The sequence below is a fragment of the Vanessa cardui genome, chromosome 22 (assembly GCF_905220365.1).
Source record: "Vanessa cardui chromosome 22, ilVanCard2.1, whole genome shotgun sequence".
Classification (NCBI taxonomy): Eukaryota; Metazoa; Arthropoda; class Insecta; order Lepidoptera; family Nymphalidae; genus Vanessa; species Vanessa cardui.
In genome coordinates this window covers 8451358-8471598 of record NC_061144.1, presented here as the reverse complement: position 1 = coordinate 8471598, position 20241 = coordinate 8451358, and the positions used below count along the sequence as shown (strand labels likewise).

Here is a 20241-nt window from a genome sequence, read left to right as displayed (position 1 = left end):
ATTTCAATAATTTGATATTATTTTTTATATTACGTCTAAAAATCGACACCAACACACGACGACATTTAAAAGAATGTACCTATCATACTTTTCGAGCATTTTTTCGTATTCTTTGTGCGCGATTTCTTTCTCTTCGATGGTCTTTTGTGTAGAGTACAGGGCTTTATCAAGTTTCTCCTTAAGAATTTCTAATTCTGTCAGTGCGTCGTCTCTTTCCATCTAAAACAATGATTGTCATTTATTACAATAAGAAAGTAAATCTTGATAACTTTTCATGTTTATTCATTATATAAGCCACTTTATCTTTATAAGGGTCATTGTACAAACCGTTAATTTCTGGTGTTGTTGATGTGCTTTTTCCCATCTCTCTCTGAGTACATCCAATTCCGTTGCAGCGCTGTCTCTATCTCTAGCTGCTCTGTTAGCTGCAGCTGCTGCAGCCTCGGCACGCTCGCGGCTACTTGCACCTTCAGCTAATGCTGCATCTCTTTCTTTCTGAACACGACTTACGAGAGCCTGTAAAAGAGGTACAATATTGAAATTTTACTAAACACTTTGTAGTTAGTTATGACTGTTTGTACTTTTGTTTACCCTGACTCCTATTATAAACGAGTGAGTTTGTTTATTTATATTACCGAGTCAGGGGCAGATAGAATCACGTTAGTGAAGCTTGAAAAACTAGTAATTTATAAAGACGTTGTGTATACTAGTTCCCTAAAAATTTTTCTTTAATTGTAATACAACTGCTACGAATAAACGACATTGCTTTATATAATGCTGAAAATCTTATATTGGAATGTTCGATATCTTGATATTACGTCACAAAGTACACATCGGTCTTTAATATCACGTAAAAGGAAATACGATGGAAGCTTATGACGGGATGTGTATGACGGATCGAATTGGTGTAGATGCTATCAGTCTTTACTTACAAGACATGTGCTATGTGAAAATGTATTTAATGTCTTGGCATTAAATTACGTTTCCGATAAACAGATATTTGTTAGTTAAGCTTTTTAAAATAAACAGGTACGATTTCGTTTAAGTGAAAAGTAAAACATCAATTCATCTCCTAATTAACATAAAGATCGCATTTTCATTTGTTATAAAACATTCTACCTATAAATAAATAGAATGAAGTTTTACACATTCAGTAGGTATTTTATAAATAATAGTAAAGCTACCCAATAGCACGGTATAAAATAATAACTATTCCTTTCACCGTCAATACAACACCGAGCATATGATATGTTATGTTATTACACTGGCTCACTCAACTTAAACTAAAAGTAAATGTGTGTGAGTGAGACAAAACCTTACAACAAGTGAGATTCAGTGATATTGTTATTTTACATAATGATATGTGACAAATGATTTGATTTCATTGTAAACTGACGACGATTGTTCACACGTTTTACATTTCTTTTTTTTTTTTGTTTTTTTTTTTCTGTTTTAATCCAAACAGGTCTTACGTCTCTCTGTACCCAGCCAGTAAATTTTTTCCGTTCTCTTAAATTACTTTTTTGTTAAATAGTAACGATTAAGTAAATTGTATTCATGAATCTTCTGTAATTATCTGCTCATCTAAGACTCTTCAAAATAATAACCAGTTGATCTTATAAAAGTCAAGTAAAATTATAGGAGAATCACAGGGACAAAAAACGGCTTTCACTATTAATATATATTATAAGATAGAAAGTAGTGGCTAAAATATTATAAGCTAGCGGGGAAATAAGTTACCAGGTGTTAACGAGAACATCTGCTCTTCTTACAAATTGGAATTTCCAAAAGTGTACACGTACGAAAGAAAATTATGAGTCATGTATATTGTTACATTATGTTGTATTCTCATAAAATTATTTTATAATAATTCTACTTGGTGGTAGGTATAATTCTACTTTGTGCAAGTCCTTCTGAGATCGTACCACCCACTCACCTGATATTATTATGATAAAATTAGGCTTCCAAGCACGTAGTGCGTAATTTCGTAAGTGTATGTTTGTCCACGAATTTCTCGAAAAGTAAAAGTGATATTTAGATGATCCTTTTTAATTTAAGTTAGGTACGCTTCAAATAAGGGAACAGTGGATGTTCCATAACAATCGTCCGAGTATTTTCATAGAAATAAATCTATACTTTAATTCACTAGCTGTTTTTAATTTTAAAGTCGTTCTTTTTCATAAATTTATATAATAACTTTGAGTCGAGATGGCCCAGTGGTTAGAACGCGTGCATCTTAACCGATGATTGCGGGTTCAAACCCAGGCAAGCACCGCTGATTCATGTGCTTAATTTATCTTTACAATTCATTCGTGCTCAGCGGTGAAGGAAAACATCGTGAGGAAACCTGTTCCAAACCTTCTCCTCAAAGGGAGAGGAGGCCTTTAGCCGAGCAGTGGGAATTTACAGGCTGTTGTTGTTGTATATAATAACTTTACGGCACTTAACATGCAAGCGAAACTGCAGACACTACTATTAAAAAGAAAAACATATTTGTGACAAGAATACTTTTACAATTTTTGTGCAACAATAATTTGTTCGAACCTAACCTCTATTTCGACGTTAGGCCTTTAAAATAAAGGCTTGTATATTGAAACGGTGTCAACAATGACTAGTTTGAGAGATAATATTGACCATCGTTTTATGTCTCACGTGATTTGCGTGTGCGTAAATTACGCATGTGTGTGTGTGAATTAGTCTGTTTTTCAACCGACTTCAAAAAGGAGGAGGTTATCAATTCGTCTGTATTTTTTTTTTTTTTATGTTTGTTACCTCATAACTTTTCACTGGGTGGACCGATTTTGATAATTTTTTTTGTTGGAAAGGTAGTGCTTCTCGTGGGGTCCCATTTTAATTTTATTTTTTTCCGATGATGGTATCCGTTTGAAAACGACATATGTCTTAAATTTGCATTATGTATATGCACGACAAATAGGTGAATAACTGAAAATCACGTAAACCAATTTTGATGATTCTTTTTTTAATATAAACTATATACTTCAAGGGTAGTTTGGTGAAAGTTTGGTAAGGTTCTGAGCATAGTATCCATGACAAAGTAACGAAACGGAAGGGAACGGAACTACTCTGAGGAGCACGTTAGCGATACTCGGTCGAATATTTTATTTATAGGGTATTTGGATATTTAAGTCACCTTCCGTAATGTGGGTATGTTTATGTAATTATCATAGTCGAATATTATAATCAACTAGCTACCCACCCCGGCTTCGCACGGGTGCAATACTGATAGTAATAAATATACTACAGAATTTGTTTATTTAGGATATCACATTGCAAATTTCTAAAATTGTCTGTGTTTCTTTACTATATTGTTCATGTATTATATACAAAAACCTTCCCCTTGAATTAAACTGTCTATTAAAAAAAACTGCATCAAAATCCGTTGCGTAGTTTTAAAGATATTGTTAAAGTATTCTCGTATTGTTTTTTGAAAGATATACTATATATAGGGTTTTCTTGGCTGACACCGGCTCCAAATATAACCATAACTATAACTACGTTATATAATCGTAAATCGACTTTTAAGTAGTCTAATATCTTTCATTTCATTTTACTTAGGACGACTCTAAAAATATGTTCAATACGCAATTATTTTTATTACTTTTTAGTACATATTCATTAAGATAGTGTTTTGTTTGAATTCGGTTTTTCTTTTTGTTAAAATTTTATTTATCTTATACATGTATATCAATTTTATAAATGTGAAAGTAATGCTGTTTGTGTGTGTGCTTTCACGGCTAAAGGCTAAATTAATACTACCGAAATTTGTTCCGGAATAAGATCTCTAAGATGGACATAGGCAGAAACCCTTGAAGTGTCATATTCTTTTGTTTAAAGTTGTAAATGAGGTGTGTAGGATTGTTGTTATATATTGAATTTCAAGCATACGATAGCAGGGGTCATCTTAGTGTAGGTTTTTTATGGCATAGGTTGGCGGACGAGCATATGGACCACCTGATGATAAGTGGTCACCATTACCCATTTAACATAGACGCTGTAAGAAATATTAACCATTCCTTACATCGTCAATGTGCCACCAACCTTGGGAACTAAGATGTTATGTCCCTTGTGCCTGTAGTTACACTGGCTCACTCACCCTTCAAACCGGAACACGACTGAGTACTTATTTGGCGGTAGAATAACTGATGAGTGGGTGGTATCTACCCACGGGCTTGCACAAAGCCCTACCACGAAGAACTAGTAGAGACGAAGTAACTTAACTTATATCAAAATAATGCGTTTTGAGCTGTGCAAAGCTTAAAAGAAGATTATGCGATATTCTGACATGGTATAAACTCATCAAACGGTGGCGCTGAAATCGGTTTCAAATTTTATAAATTGTTCTAAATTATATAGAGATTGAATGAACTTTTATTTATAAATGTCAAATTCAAATACACAAAAACAATCCTGACTTGATAAGTGTTAGTGCCATTTAAATTCTGTAATTTTACGAATCCTTCTAAACGATATTAGCTAATTGAATTAAGGTACTGTTTTGAAACAAGCGTTGCGTAATTCAGACGGCCTGTAAAACACAGTACGCACTTACAAATGTTCGTTCAAGTGACTACAAATGTATTGTAAATATGTTAAACTGATGTTGAAAAATATGTTTTGAGAAATCGTAGTAAATTAAAGTAAAGTAACAGCCTGTAAATTTCCCACTGCTAAGATAAGGCCTCCTCTTCCATTAAGGAGAAGGTTTGCAACATATTCCACCACGCTGTTCCAATAAGGATTGTGGAATGCACATGTGGCAGAATTTTGATGAAATTAGACACGTGCAACCTGCACGATGTTTTCCTTCACCGTCGAGCACGAGATGAATTATAAAGACAAATAAGCACATGAATCAGCGGTGCTTGCCTGGGTTTGACCGCAATCATCGGTTAAGATGCACGCGTTCTAACCACTGGGCCATCTCAGCTCTCTGAAAAAATCCTACGAATTTGAATTATGCTGAAACGTTTTGCGTTAAACTTCGAACTCATTTTTATTTTGCTTTCTTTTGTTTTAAAAATGCATAATTTTTCGCTTCTTCTGAATGAACACTTACCATCCCATACTAGTTATTTCTCAATTGTATTGAATTTTTTTTCAATTGAGAAATAGTTGATTATCGTGAACAAGAAATAGTGGAGTCTCGTGAACAAGACATTCGTAGATAATGTCGAAATATCGAGCTCCAACGGATAAAAATAAAAAAACATGGTAAATATTCCGTAGTTAATAACTGTAATAGTATTGAAAATTGTTAACAATCACAAAAAAAATCTAGATGAACCAAAGCAGACATAGGACTAGGGCATTTTCTTTTTAAAAAGTGGTAATTTACTTTGACTATAAATAAGTCATTGTAATCCTTCTACATTGAATTAATTAATTTGAATATAAATCATAGAATATGCTAAATATCGATAGTATATTTAAGTATGTTATAGTAATATTCCATGTGAATTCTTCCAAAGCTAGTGAAAGCGTAAACGACAGAGATACTATCGTATTTATAATATTACTATAAGTATATAGTATAATAGATAACATACATACACATTAAATACTAGTAGTCACCCGCGGCAATGCTCGCATTTAAGGGTGATCTCATAGGTCAGGCAAGAAAAGTAACCTATGTCCTTTCCTGGAGTTCAAGTTTGCTTCATACCAAATTTCATCAAATTCGGTTCAGCGGTTAGGACGTAATAGAGCGAAATACAGACAGGCAGAATTATTATCATATTTATAATATAATACATTTTTGGACAACATCACACACATCACTCTGATCCCAATGTAAGCAGCTAAAGCACTTGTGTCATGGAAAATCAGAAGTAACGACGGCGCCACAAACACCCAGACCAAAGACAGCGTAGAAATGTAATGATCATTTTAAACATCGACTCCGCCATGAATGAAAACTGGTGTACACACTACTCGACCACAGAGGCCGTCAAATTATATTTATTTATATCTCAGTATCAAAAACCTTATTAGTGAAAAGAATATCGCAGATTAAAACAATTTTTTTTCGAATGAAATCGATTCGAATATTAAAAATAAATTTAAATAAGAATCGAACATTACAGATTATATAAGAACTCAAACACAGCGTTTACAAAGATGGCGCCGTTTTGTCTAGACATCTTGGTCTGGGGTAATACGTCCGGAATGATGTAACCATCGCTAAGATTTATAACGTTTGCTATTGCCAAGTTTAGCAAGGATCTTTTTATTGTCCTTGAATGTAATGTGAGACGAAATACTAAATTTCTGGTACATTAATTTGCGAATGGAATATATGTCATACAAATTACAATACATATCAACGTTGTATGAATTATAGAGGGACAATATACATTCAAATTGTAAGTTTGAAGCGTTATCGCTTTTACTTTATGGTCAAAGTGGAAAGATTTATTTAATTGCTATGAATTTTAGTATTGTTTTTTTTTTTTTAAAGTGTGTTTGGCACACAGGCGGGTTTATTAAGCAAGAGGTACCAGCATTGCCCAACAAAAGAGGTATTGCAATACAGCTTATGACAATTAATAAATTATAAGCCGTGTTTTCCGATAAATTAGGATAAGCAAAACTTCAATTAGTTTTGCTTATATAATTGTCTGATATTTAGAGCCAAACCTAGTGTTAGAAATACTTCTTTATAATAATACATTTATATTATAATTAGATATTTAATAAACTCATATTTTCTTAGTGTATCCGTATTCCTAAAAGTGTAATCGATTTTAGAATGTCATTGGTATGGCTGTATAAAATAATACAATATGTTTTCCCGCGTAAACGGATTATTAAAAAAACAAATGAGAGTCGCGCATGGAATAACATTTAAAAATGATTGTAAAATTCGATTTGTTAACTTCAGGGCATATTTTATAAAAATAAAACCAACAATAAATAAATACTATACATTCTACTGGCGTCAATGATATTCTAATAAACAGATATGTTATATCCATACTAAACAACAGAAAAAAGTGTGCCGCGCCGGGGACCGTTTATTTTAGTTTATTTTTACATTTCGTTAAAAGTAAAAAGGATAGCTTAATAAAAACAATAAGTAAAAGGGATAACTAGATGCTTATTATAGAAGTAGCAAAACGTATTACTACGTAATTATGATGTATTATAACGTATTACTACGTAAAACAACTAAAAGCAAACGTCCCAATTAGGACGTTTTCTAGTCTTCACTTTTTGCGCGTTATAACATATCTGTTTACTACAACATCATTGACTGGCGTATTTATTACTATATTGTTATAGATACTATTCTCTATTGTATTGTGATACTATTGTATTTACCTACAGTTAATCTGGAAGCTAGGGCATATATGATCATAATATGTTTGCAACAATATTACGTATATTCACAATAATATATATCTGTTTGAATGGAACGGCGACAATCTTTGTACAGATATACGATATACGTCAAAGATACGAAAAGGTAAAATAATAACATCTAATTTCCGACTTTGCAATTTATACATCCTTGCGTTAATAACTTTTATGATAAGATTTCACAATTTTATTTTTAACTTTTCATATTAAAAACTTAAAGGTCATGTCAAAAAATATTGATAAGTAAGGCGTATTACTTAATACAAAATTTAATTAAAAAGTATGTAGTATTTGTTGATTTCTAGACATGTTATATATAAAAATTGTGCCTTATTCACCAATTTAAATGGAGGGCAGTGGCGGATTTACCAATAGACTAAGTAGGCTGAAGCCTAGGGCGACAGATTTAGAGGGGCGGCAAATTTAGCCCATTTTATTATCTTACAGAAATAAAAAAATAATTATATGTATACACATTATGTTCGCCATCCATATACTCGTCACTACATAGCGTCACACAAATCATAAAGTTGCAATTTCAGAATAAATGTAATTATTATGTTTGTGCACTAAGCTAACAGTGACAGTAACTAGTCAGGGGCGGCAAAAATTCAATAGCCTAATACCCAGCGGCAAATTTGTAAATCCGCCACTGATGGTGGGACTAATTACTGAGTCTTGCCGGTTATACGTAGAGTCTACCTTTTGTAACGAATAAAGAATACATATTTTGATGGTTCAAAACATTGCCTATTTATATTAATTAAATCAAATCAGTGTTTAAAAGAAGTCACGTCAGTGTCAGTGAGTATTTTTTTTCTTCGTATTTGCTTGTAAACCGATTTATTTACTTTTTGCTTATAACAATTTGAAAATATTATAGGTACGCTGCTTTCTTCAAACATTTAATAATGATTATTATATAATGTCGAGGTATTCTTCCTCCATTTTAAAAAAAATACAAAAAATCCATGTAAATTTATTATAGTAACAGCCTGTAAATTTCTCACTGCTGGGCTAAGGTCTCTTGTCCCTTTGAGGAGAAGGTTAGGAGCATATTCTACCACGCTGGTCCAATGCATGTTGATGGATTCACATGTCAAAATGTCGTTGGAATTGCACATGCAGGATTCCTTACGATGTTTTCCTTCACCGTCGAGCCCGAGACGAACAATAAGAACATGAAAATTCAGTGGTGCTTGCACTGAGCCAACTCGACTCGAGGTGGAGTGACGATTTACGCAAGGCGGCAGGAGCTGGATACGAGTAGCCGGAGAAAGACCACAGTGGCGTGCACTTGGAGAGGCCTTTGTCCAGCAGTGGACGGGTACAGGCTGATGATGATGAGTTATAGACTCACCTGTGCTTTCTCATGCTTGTCTCTAAACCGATCAGCGTCTAGTTGGGCGGTGTCTCTCTCCTTTTGCAGCCTTGCCGCTTGTCCCAGGGCCTTGTCGAGCTGTGACTGAAGGGATTCGAAGTCGTATGCTGACTTTTCACGGTCAACTTGCAACTGTTGAACAATAAGAGTTTTAATAATTTATGTCATATCTTAGAATGTAGTTCCTTAGCAACGTATTATTGTTATATTATTACAAATATATATATAGAATAGAAATGCGTTATAAAATTACGAATTATTATTATTTACTAAACACATATTAATTTAAATTGGTATTTATGCTATAGGTTGGCGGACGAGCATATAGACCAACTGATGGTAAGTGGTCACCTCCGCCCATAGGCAATGGCACGGTAAGAAACGTCAACCATTCCTTACATCACCAATGCGAGACCAACCTTGGGAACTAAGATGTTATGTCCCTTGTGCCTGTAGTTACACTGGCTCACTCACCCTTCAAACCGGAACACAACAATACTGACTACTGTTATTTGGCGGTAGAATAACTGATAAGTGGGTGGTTCCTACCCAGACGGACTTACACAAAGCCCTACCATCAAGTTTATATATAGTATTGACTGCCACACATTATGACATATATAATGGATAATATTACTCGCTCATGATAATTTTAATTTTGTAAATTATACAAATCAGAAACTTTGTTAACTATTTAACCTTGAGAACAATATTTTAATTGAAACCGTAACATAATAACATTGTTCTGAGCTGAAACTAAAACAAGATTAAAATTATTTGACATTTGATTTCTAGGAATCTATTTGACGCACGTATTAAGTTGGAAGTATCGTTAGATACATCAAACTAGCTATGCCCGCAACTTTGTACGCGTTTATTAAACAAAAACATATTATCGTAACCTAAGTTACTCCTTATTATATCAGTTATCTGCCAGTGAAAGTCCCGTCAAAATCGGTTCAGAGATTAGCGGAACAAACAGACAGACAGACAAAAATTAAAAAAATATGTTTTGGTATATGTACCGTGTATATATTAACATTGAGTAAAAAAGGGCTATTTTAATATTACAAACAGACACTCCAATTTTATTATAAGTAAAGATAATATGTACCGTGTATATATTAACATTGAGTAAAAAAGGGCTGTTTTATTATTACAAACAGACACTCCAATTTTATTATATGTACAGATATCTCGATTTGTAGTTATTGTTGATATCACATACCTTTCTCACTTCAACAGCTGATTTGTCTAACTTCTCTTGAAGCTTGTCAATCTCTGAGTGTGCGGAATCAAGTGATGCTTGCAGCTTGTCTTGCTGTAATTGCGCTTTGCCTAGCGTAGCTTGAGTTCTCTCTAGTTCTTCTCTCGCCTTGTCTAGTTCTGCTGTTGCCTTATCGCGCTCGGAATGGAGACGACTGACAGATGATTGGACACTAGTAACAAGAGAATGAGAATTAGTGCGATGAATTTTTCTGAGAATACCTACAAATGGAACTTTATATATGATTAAATTTGTATTATAAAATGTATGTTATAAATATCTAATGATATGTTTATTAGATATGTCGTATGTAAGGAATGTATTTTGTAGGTAGAAAAGCTGTTCGTGGGTTTTTTGGGATTTCATTAAAAATACTTAGTTTTGTAGTTTATTTATGAATAACTTTGCTTTAATCGATGAAATGAAAATTAGTTTTCTTAAATGATGTATTGAGGCATCTCGACTCGGTATTATTGATGGACATAAGTGGATATGGATATTATGTTAGATCATCAGTATGATAATATACATATATCATGAAATTTACTTTAATGAAATTATACGAAATTGATTCTGCAATACCACGCATAAGCAATCATTAAATCAAATCAATGTGCTTCATATGATATTGTTATATGATGAAATAATTTTGACACAAACAAAGTTAATTATTAAGAACACTTTGATATATTTACCGGTCATATTCTTCCTTAAGACTGTCTTGTTCGGTTTGTGCATTTTCAAGTTTAGCTTTAAGACGATATACTTCACCCTGTGACTTCTCTAGTTTGTCTTGCAGCGCACTAGCCTCTGACCTAGCTCTCTCAGCATCTGCTTGTGTCACTCTTAGTTCCGCCTGAGTTCGTCTCAATTCCGCTGACACTTTATCTGCTTTCTCTTGGACTCGGTCTAATTCCTGAGAAGTTGTTAACGTACTTCTACCGAATGTTGTCTGAGATCGTTCCAATTCATGTTTCAAACGTTCATTTTCCAGTTCGAGTCTGGCCAAACGCTGTTTGGCTGCTTCCCAGTCAGCACCAGATCTACCGACTTCACTCGCAGCCTTGTCTAACTCGGCCTTTGACTTTCCGAGTTCAGACTGAGAGCTTTCTAGTTTTGCTTCAAGTCTGTCTTTTTCCGCTTGCGCTCTTTCTAATCGAGCACCAAGTTTTTCTACTTCACTTTCAAGAGCATGGAGTTTCATTTTGTAATCAGCTATTTCTCTTTCGTGTAGCTCTCGTTCTTCATTTTTCTCGTGTTCAGCTCGGTCTCTCTGTTCTCTTAGTTGTTGTATTTGTTTTTCTTTATCGCCAATGACTTCTTCAAGGGAGGAAAGGGCACCTTCGGAGGAGCAATGGTGGGCTTGCATGGCATTGAGTCTAGCTCTAGCCATGTCAACTTGGTTATCTTTTTCTTTCAGAAGATCTTCAAGATTCTCAATCTAAAATAAATTTATTCTTTTAGTTACGTTCAGATATTATATTCATTTTGTTTAACAAAAAAAAAGCAACAAATAATAAAATAAAGCATAATCACAAAAACAAAAAGTAAACATACCTTTGAAATAATAAACAATAAATAAACCACTAGCACTATAACGCAAAGGAAAAACAAATAATAGAAAGGGTAACAATATTTAAATAAATTTACTTAATATATTTAATGTTACGAAAAGAAATAATTAAAAAATACATATATATTTTTTACAAATAATGATTCAAGCTTATTTCAAATATAAAACATTTTAAGGCTAAAGGTTCGACTTACTCTACAAAAAAACAAATGAGAAACATAAATATATTTGGTAACAAATAGAAACAAATAACTATATGAATATTCTAGAAAACAATTAAATAAACATTATTATTATAATTATTATGTAGGACGTAGCGTAATATGAAATTTTTTAATAATACTTTAAAAATAATAAAATTTTTATCTTTTTTGAAAATGGAATGTACATAGTATAGAATTACAAGAAAATTATTTTACAAGTTACATGGCTTTTGAATGGAGCGTGAGTATAATTTTTAATCTCAACCTTATTCCATATCAATGGTTTGTAATACCTGCATTCTCTTGATTTAAGGACCTTAGAATACAATTATCGATAATTAACAAAAATATATATTCCAAAATAGATGACTATAAATCGTAAGCGTTCTGGTTTATATTAAAATAGTCATTGGGAATGTTTGATAATGATTCTATCTTTCAAACATATTCACAGCCAAAAAATTCAACAAATCTCAAAATAGATTCAATTCCTGGTAGTTTTGTTTACAATAAATCTAGCTCTGCCTAGAACTAGACTAGCTTTGTTTATTTTATCTACATAATCTCTCAAACCAAGCATTTACCTTTCGTTGCAGCACGTTTATCTTTCTATCTTTTATCTCAGAGTGATCTCTCAATTCAGCGAGCTCGTGAGCAGCTGCAAGAGCTGCTGCTGTTTTCTTTTCAACCATTCTACTCTTCTCGTCTAAACGAGCTTTAAGCTCTTCGACCTAAATAAAACAATATTATACGATTAGTTTTAGTACAAATACAAAAACAAGTATAATCGTTGAAATTTTATGACTCTTTAATTTGTCAAAGTTATGTTTATTACACACTATCAACTAAAAATGCTCTCTGCTTCTGAATTGTTATTTAACTCACGTCAGTTTGCAACATGCTGTAATGCTCTTCTTTAGCGCAAAGCGATTCTTTAAGGACGGCTATGTGACGCTGGTAGTCTTGATGCTGCTCCTCCAAAGCTTTCATCTTTGCCGCCATGGCCAAGATCTCCTGGTCCCGCCTTTGTATCTCCAGACGGAACTCATCCAACTGCTCAACCACCATCCACAGGAAATTTTGTATAGAATTAAATAAATTCAAACAGAATATTAGTCTTAGAATTGAAAATAAGACAAATCGAAACGAGATAAAATCTATCTACTAAGGCAAATAGTGATGGCGGAAATGATACTGATGTTAAGTTTAATCTACATCTCAAAACTGTTAAAACCATCCAAAAGAAGGATTAAGTTGATGTTAGTATCGATGATAAAGCGACGCAAGCTCATTAGTATTTATCGTTTATTAAAGAAATATTTTCAGCATCTAACAATTATATGACTTAGTGCCATGGAAGACATATTATATACCTTAAATGTTTTACATGCATATCACGTTTATAATTAACACTCAGACAAAATTCAAAAATTCATCAAATTCAATGAAATATAGAAAAACGTACATCAAACGCTGGAAAACTTTCCAATTTATCTAGTACTAGAATATGAAATATTGAAGCTTAAATGAGCATAGGTAGAAAGTTTTCCAGTGGTGAATATCTAATAGAATTAAATGCCGACGATGCACGGGCGCCTACGTTGTGATACATTTATCTACCGATACTGTGACAGAGACTCATGAAACATGGCGACTACATGAAGAGGCCGGGTCGTGAGCTAGACTAGTGATGAGTGGCGCGGGACCAAAGCTATATACTGGACGATGAATTGCGATCAACACCGAAAGCGGAACATGATTAGATCAGGAATTTCAGAAAAACGCACCCGAACTCGCTCGATGCATACGACCTCAACAGTCTTTATTTAACAGTCTCTAAATCATCAAATTGGTGTTAACGTAATCTCACACGTTTCGATAACCATAAATTTTATATATCTAAAATATCGCACCTAGAACCCTACTTAACAAAAATATCAATCGACTGTTCAAGAATATAATCTCTTATATTTTAATTAAAAATAGCTCTAACAATGAACAAGTTTACACAAAAATATTTCGAGTCGACAACTCGGCTAAGATCGGTCTTAAAGCGATAAATTGACACGGGATCGTCGGTCGGCGCGCGGCGGGGCGCGGCGGGGCGCGGCGGGGCGCGGCGGGGCGCGGCGGGCGCGGTCACAGCGTGGTGGCGCTATAGTGGGGACGGGGCGCGCGGGCTCGCGGCATGGGGCGCGGCCGCGGCGGCGCGACCATGCGCCCGTCCTTGGTGATGCGCACGTCGTTCAGCAGAAAACTTACTTGTCGCTTGAAGGGAGGGTCGGCCTTATCGTATAGCGAGGCGTGCGAGGGCGCGAGCGAGGGCGGCGGCGGGGAGCCGAGCGCGGCCAGCTCGCTCTCGAGCAGCGCGACCTGCCGCTCCAGCGTGGCGATGCGCGCCTCCTTGGTCTCGAGCACGGCGGTGAGCGTGGCGCCCGCGGAGCCGCCCGGCAGCCCGGCCGCAGCCAGCGCACGCTCCAGCTGCGCCTGCAGCGCCCGCAGCGTGTCCGCCGTCGCCTTGAGCTCCTGCCACACGCCAGTCGGTCAGCCGCGCCGCCGCCCGGCCCGGCCTCCCGGCCCGCTACACGCCACCCGACTACTCGCCTCGCGCCTCCCTGGGGCTGCGCTGCTAATACTCCCGCCCTCCCGCCGAGCCCGCGCAGCCCCAGGTCAAGGCGGTACACAAATTTTAATGATTGCTCAAACTGAACCAATGAAATTTACACGAGACGGTCTTCGCTAGGGTTCATGTGACGGGGACATAATGAGCTAAACATGCAATGTCGTGAGTCGGTGTTCGTGTCGCTCTTTTTAAATCTGTTGTGTTTAGGCCGAATCGGAGGGTTTTAGTTTTAAATATTGTTCTTTTATTTTGAAGGTCGACGTGAAGGTGGAAGAATCGATAAGAATGGAAAAAGTGCTCAGGGGGAACAAGCTCGAAGTGTAACAGAGACCGTGAAGAGTAAGCGAAAGTTGATCAGAACTGAATGAAGCCAGAGAAAAAGAGTAAGAGGTCGATTGTACACATACAAGCGACGCGACAGTCACATTCGGCCGGAGACAAATGAATGAAATGAAACTATCAAGAGCAACTCTAAGAGAAACAGTGTCTGATAAAGGTATCACAAAATAAAACGCCCATGTGTAATACAATACTGTTACATAAACATGAGGAAGCAGTGACGTGCAGAACATACGGCTAAGTAACACGGTGTAGGATATATAATAGTAGCAGAATAGAAAATTTTCCAACGACATAAATATTCAAACGAAAAAAAGTCTATTCTGGGTAAGCATGCAGCACGACACTCAGTAATGCGACGACAATTACCTGCTTTTGTGCCATTGCTTGCATTTGCTGGAACATTTGTCTTTCCTCTTCTTTACCTGGAAAAAGTCCCAGTTACGTATCCTCATCGCTATGTACTGTTAAAGTACAATGATTTATCAGTTTCTAAGGTTCGTCGCTATATTAAAACATGACCACGTACCCATTCCTTTGTTTTGCAACATTTCCAATAATTTCTTGATGCTTTCATCTCGGGCTTGTAATGTTTGTTTCTGAGTCTCAATCCGCAATTCCAATTCCTATTGAAAATTAAAGCTTATAAGTGACTATTAATATATCCTTGTCCAAACCGCCGAAATATTAGCTAAACAACAATCATGGATCATGTGTTATACACGGGTCAGGGAAAAGGGTAATTTGTTAGAAGTCCATTATTTTAGCAGACCTTAAGAGCGGAGAGTAGTTCGGATCAAACAGTCCTGTATTTTAATGACAAAAATTATATTGGTTTAAATTCACGCAAGGGATCAAAGTTATAATCGAAATTACGCAGTTATTTCTGTATTTTCAGAAATTGTTATTGGCGATATCATCTACTGGGGGTCATTAGTTACTACTTGCTGTATTGTAGATTTCATTGAATATATTGCTGTTGATGTTATATTGTTCTTGCGTCGGAATCCCAGTTTTATGTCTTCTAACGTCCTCGAAAGTTTAAATTCGACATTAGTACCTTAATAGTATCCCTTAATATTGCTATCTCTCTCTGAAGATGTTCGTTTTCAGCGTAAAGCGCCTCTAATTGTTGTTGTAATTCAGGAGCAGGCTGGCGCATGCGTAGGCGGAGTTCTTCTTCTAATTGCCTTACAAGCATTGCTTGTTTCTGAAAATAAGAAATAAGATACATTAAATTTATATAATAAATTCGACTAGCAGGTAATGAGTTTGATAGAGGAGCTGAAAATTGAAATGTTCAGGAACCTACATAGCAGATCTTCACCGATAATCATTTTGTCCTAGGCTGAAAGAAATATGACGGAAGATGCTCAGATAATTAAGTACTTATATCATTTATAAATTAGCATAACTGTGGAACACCGATGTTAATGGTTCATATTGCTTCTCAAGGAGGAGCTCAAGGGGCATTTATTTAGATGTTTGGGCGTTCATATGACCATATTATTTCAAGTTTTAGAACCGTTTATTAAATAAAACCCTACAATTCATCTATTATCCACAAAGAACCATACTAAACTTACGAATACAGTTAAACATTTCATCGAGAAAGATATTTCGGTAAATCGTGAAGTTTTTCTCTTTATTCGACGACTAGTGAATAATAAATATAGTTCGAGTTATATTCGAAACATTGGGATATGACAAAGGTTCCATATGACGCTATCGAAACTTCCACGCTATAATTTATTTCGCATTTGGCACCAAAGTTGCTTGATACAAAAAATACAAGCGCAAATGGTGTTGTCGCCGCACATATTCCACGAATTTCGACGAATGGAATAATTCATTTGTGGTATTAATTGTTTGTGAATGCTTTAATGTAATCATTGAGGTCAATGCACTTACCCTTATCGTTTACATATATGCACTTTTTGTTCTTTGGCAAAATATAAATAACTAGCTCAAGTGCGGTTTTACTAGCTCCAAAACTCTACCTAACAAATCTTCAGCCATATTTTACCCCCTCAAGGATTTACTTAAAAAAAGTAGCTGGGATGTCCCTGGGACTAAAATGAGGTAACAGACGGAATAATTTATAAAATTATTATAGATATAGGCTGTATTTCTATAATTTGAAGGATTTATTTACTGGATATATTTTAATCAGTCACTTGAAAGAAACTCCCAATCTATCTAATATCTTCTTTTGTATGTTAGAATGAAATATTAACAATATCAGAACTCCTATAAGATATTATTCTATAATAACGACCTCTTCTTTAAATATCTTATTAAATATATGTTTTATTTTGGTAAGATTATTTAATTGATTCAAAGGAATTCTAGTTTTACTGCCTTTTATGGTTTACTTAGCATTTCTATAATGTTCTTCTGTAGGCTGTACTTACGTTTTATTACAATTATAACCTCCTTACATTTTATGCGTGTTAGTAAAAGTGAAGTCTTGTACAAAGTAAATATTTAACTTTACGTAAATACGTATTATAATGCGTGACTATTGTGCTGTTATTGTATTACATTATAATAAAATTAATTCATTATTCAAGCTATTTATAAGTTGAATAAACACGATACAATAATAAGTCTGGTTTTAATTGGTGGTTGGATGTCGTTCAAGCTCGTCGGGTTGTACCACAAATTTATCAATTATTCTACCGTTAAATGGTACTAATTGCATAGCCGTTTTTGGTCAAAGGGGTGATACAGCCAGTGCATTGTCACGAATCAACACATTCAATGTACAAGTAATAACTACAAACTATATTCTTAAACTACATTTTTAACTTAGCCGTTTCATAAATTCATTTTAAAAAATAAATTGGTAAAAAAGGCATATTATTCATATATTGTAGATGATAAAAAAAGCTTAGAATTAATACCCGTTGACTTCCAGGCAGGATTATTTAAATAATTGTATTAACTAACATGAGTTTGTATTTTTTAAAAAGAGTAACTACTGAGTTTCTTGCCGGTTCTTCTCGGTAGAATATACTTTCTGAACCGGTGGTAGCTTCACTTAATTGTTAAATGACGATTCAAAAGTGCTTGTAAAAGCTCACTTGTATAAAGTTTATTTTGATTTTGATATCGTAAAAGTAGACGGAGATTTTATTATGAGTATCATAATATATGGTCGCGGGCACAGCTATACTAGCTGTGCCCGCGACCTTGAACGCCTTTGAATATAACAAAAAAAAATGATTGTAGCCTAAGTTACTCCCTATTATATCAGTTATCTGCCAGTGAAAGTCCCGTCAAAATCGGTCTAGCCGTTTCAACGATTAGCCGTAACAAATAGAAAAAAATTGTAAAAATGTTATTTTGGTATATGTTTCGTGTCTAGTGCATAAGCACTGAGCAAAAAGGGCTATTTTAATATTGCAAACAGACACTCCAATTTTATTATATGCATAGGTATATTAGTGAGAAACAGCCACAATATCTCGGCCCTAAACAAAAGCTACTAATTCCATACTTATGTGTTTTTTTCCATAGTTTTATACATAAGTATGTTAAATATTTTAATGTATCGTCAATAATTCACGTCTTGGCGTAGTTTTCTATTTGAAAATTGGACTGGAAGAAAATGCTGTCAGGTATTACATCCACCTTTCGTTTCATTTGCTTTGTGCTGGTCAATAAAATCTTTAAATAAATAAAGAAGGTTTCGAGCTCATACTTTAGTTAGGTAAACCGGTCTGGATAGGACACCAATATTCATATGTTCTACAACCCAATAGTAACTGTTACCATTGTCGTATTCTGTTTGAAGATTAAGTGTATCACAGGCATAAGGGACGTTAGAAATCTTGATTACTAAAGTTGGTGGTGCAATGAGCAGGTACAAGAGCCGAGATGGCCCAGTGGTTAAAAAGCGTGCAAATTAACCATGATTTCTGGTTGAAACCCAGGCATGTAACACTGACACCTGCATGTGTTTAATTTCATAGCAATTCTGCCGCATGTGTATCCCAACCCTTATTGGAACAGCGTGGTGGAATATGTTCCAAAACTTCTCCTAAAAGGGAGAGGAGGCTCTAGCCCTGCAGTGGGAATTTACAGGCTGTTGTTGTTCTTGTGGTATAATGATCACTTAAGGGGTGCCCAATATTTCTTACGGGGTACGGGTTAGGTACAGTTGCGAGTCGTCGCTTAATTTAAAGTTAATAAAAAACGATGCTGCACTGCGGGTTTCGTTGGGACACGTAGCAGAATTTTATCCCACACATATTATAAGTTTTCTCACGATTTTTTTTCATTCACAATTGGTCACGAAATGAAAACTTGCCAGGATTTAAGTTCACAGTCATACCCGAGGATAGAACTCCCACGTTTTGCCTATCACGAAATAGATGTTTTATTAATTTAGAACATTATAAGAACGATTAATTAAATGTAATACTATTGTGTGATGAAAAGATAGACTTATTTGAATCTCTCTGATGATGATCTTTGCTGAGTGATATCTGACTAAGGAAGTTACCCATTGCTTATATTTTATAGCTGTTCGTTACAATACATCATTTTATTTTGACAGTTCCAAGTACCTGTGACCATACTGGCTCCTATTTAAGCAATTATTTAATAAAGGGTTGACTTAAGAACGGAGAGTGAATCGATGGGATTTTATTATAATACTAATTTTTCTCGCAGATTTGTCCACGTATGGAGTATTCCTGTACCTCTGGAAACGAGTAACATGTATGGTTTTGAATTTGTTTTCAAATATATTTTGTACTAGTAGCCGCCCGTGGCGTGACTCGCGTTTTAGAGTGTCATGTGTTAGGCAAAAAAAGTGGCTGAACTTTTTTGGAGTTCAACATTGGTATATACCAAATTTTGAACAGAGACGGTTCAGCGGTTTGTTTACAGTCAGTTAGACAGACAGAGTTAGTGTATTTATAATATTAATATAGATATAGATAAGATAAACTTCCGAAATGGGGTTTAAAAGCTTAATAAAGTGAATATTCCAACCTTAACACCAATGCGCTCACTCTAGTAAGTGATAGATCTATAAAATAATCATCTCGATTGCTTGAACACAGAGGTGAGGTTATAGATTTGCATTTGATATTTCATAAGATCGGCCAGATGTGTGCAATACATTATTCTTAAGATGCATAAAGTTCTCGATTCGAGTACCAAGTGGTAATATATTTTATTCCTCGTATTATCCAGGAAATCGTGTTTTTCGCGAGAAATATTCAGAACTGAACGCGTTTATATTCAAGTCTGGTACGACGTTTATGTCATGTGACTTTTACGACACAAAAGATATAGCAATTTGTGTGAAAGACTAGAGTAATGCTTAAGAATCTAAATATCCATCTTCCGAATACAAACTGTTACTTGTTTTACAAAAACAAATAATTGGGAAGATTTTTTCCCAAAAGATTTAAGTGTTTGATAAATTTACTTCTTTTTAAAGTGTTATCATCCAAATTC

The 20241-nt window shown here is 34.9% G+C and overlaps 1 protein-coding gene across 4 annotated transcripts in view; it reads right to left on the bottom strand.

Moving 5' to 3' along the window:
• LOC124539278 (plectin-like) overlaps positions 1-20241 on the bottom strand; it is an 80895-nt gene that overhangs the window by 13691 nt on the left and 46963 nt on the right. For 3 of the 4 annotated variants that reach the window (XM_047116609.1, XM_047116610.1, XM_047116612.1), the window contains exons 2-12: positions 15827-15976; positions 15296-15392; positions 15136-15191; positions 14067-14330; positions 12690-12857; positions 12389-12535; positions 10724-11469; positions 9990-10200; positions 8741-8893; positions 328-516; positions 80-219 (exon numbers count right to left, since the gene is read on the bottom strand). In XM_047116609.1, the coding sequence (XP_046972565.1) occupies positions 80-219; positions 328-516; positions 8741-8893; positions 9990-10200; positions 10724-11469; positions 12389-12535; positions 12690-12857; positions 14067-14330; positions 15136-15191; positions 15296-15392; positions 15827-15976 (2321 nt within the window). The remainder of the gene's footprint in view (positions 1-79; positions 220-327; positions 517-8740; positions 8894-9989; positions 10201-10723; positions 11470-12388; positions 12536-12689; positions 12858-14066; positions 14331-15135; positions 15192-15295; positions 15393-15826; positions 15977-20241) is intronic. The other variant, XM_047116611.1, reaches the window with a different exon arrangement.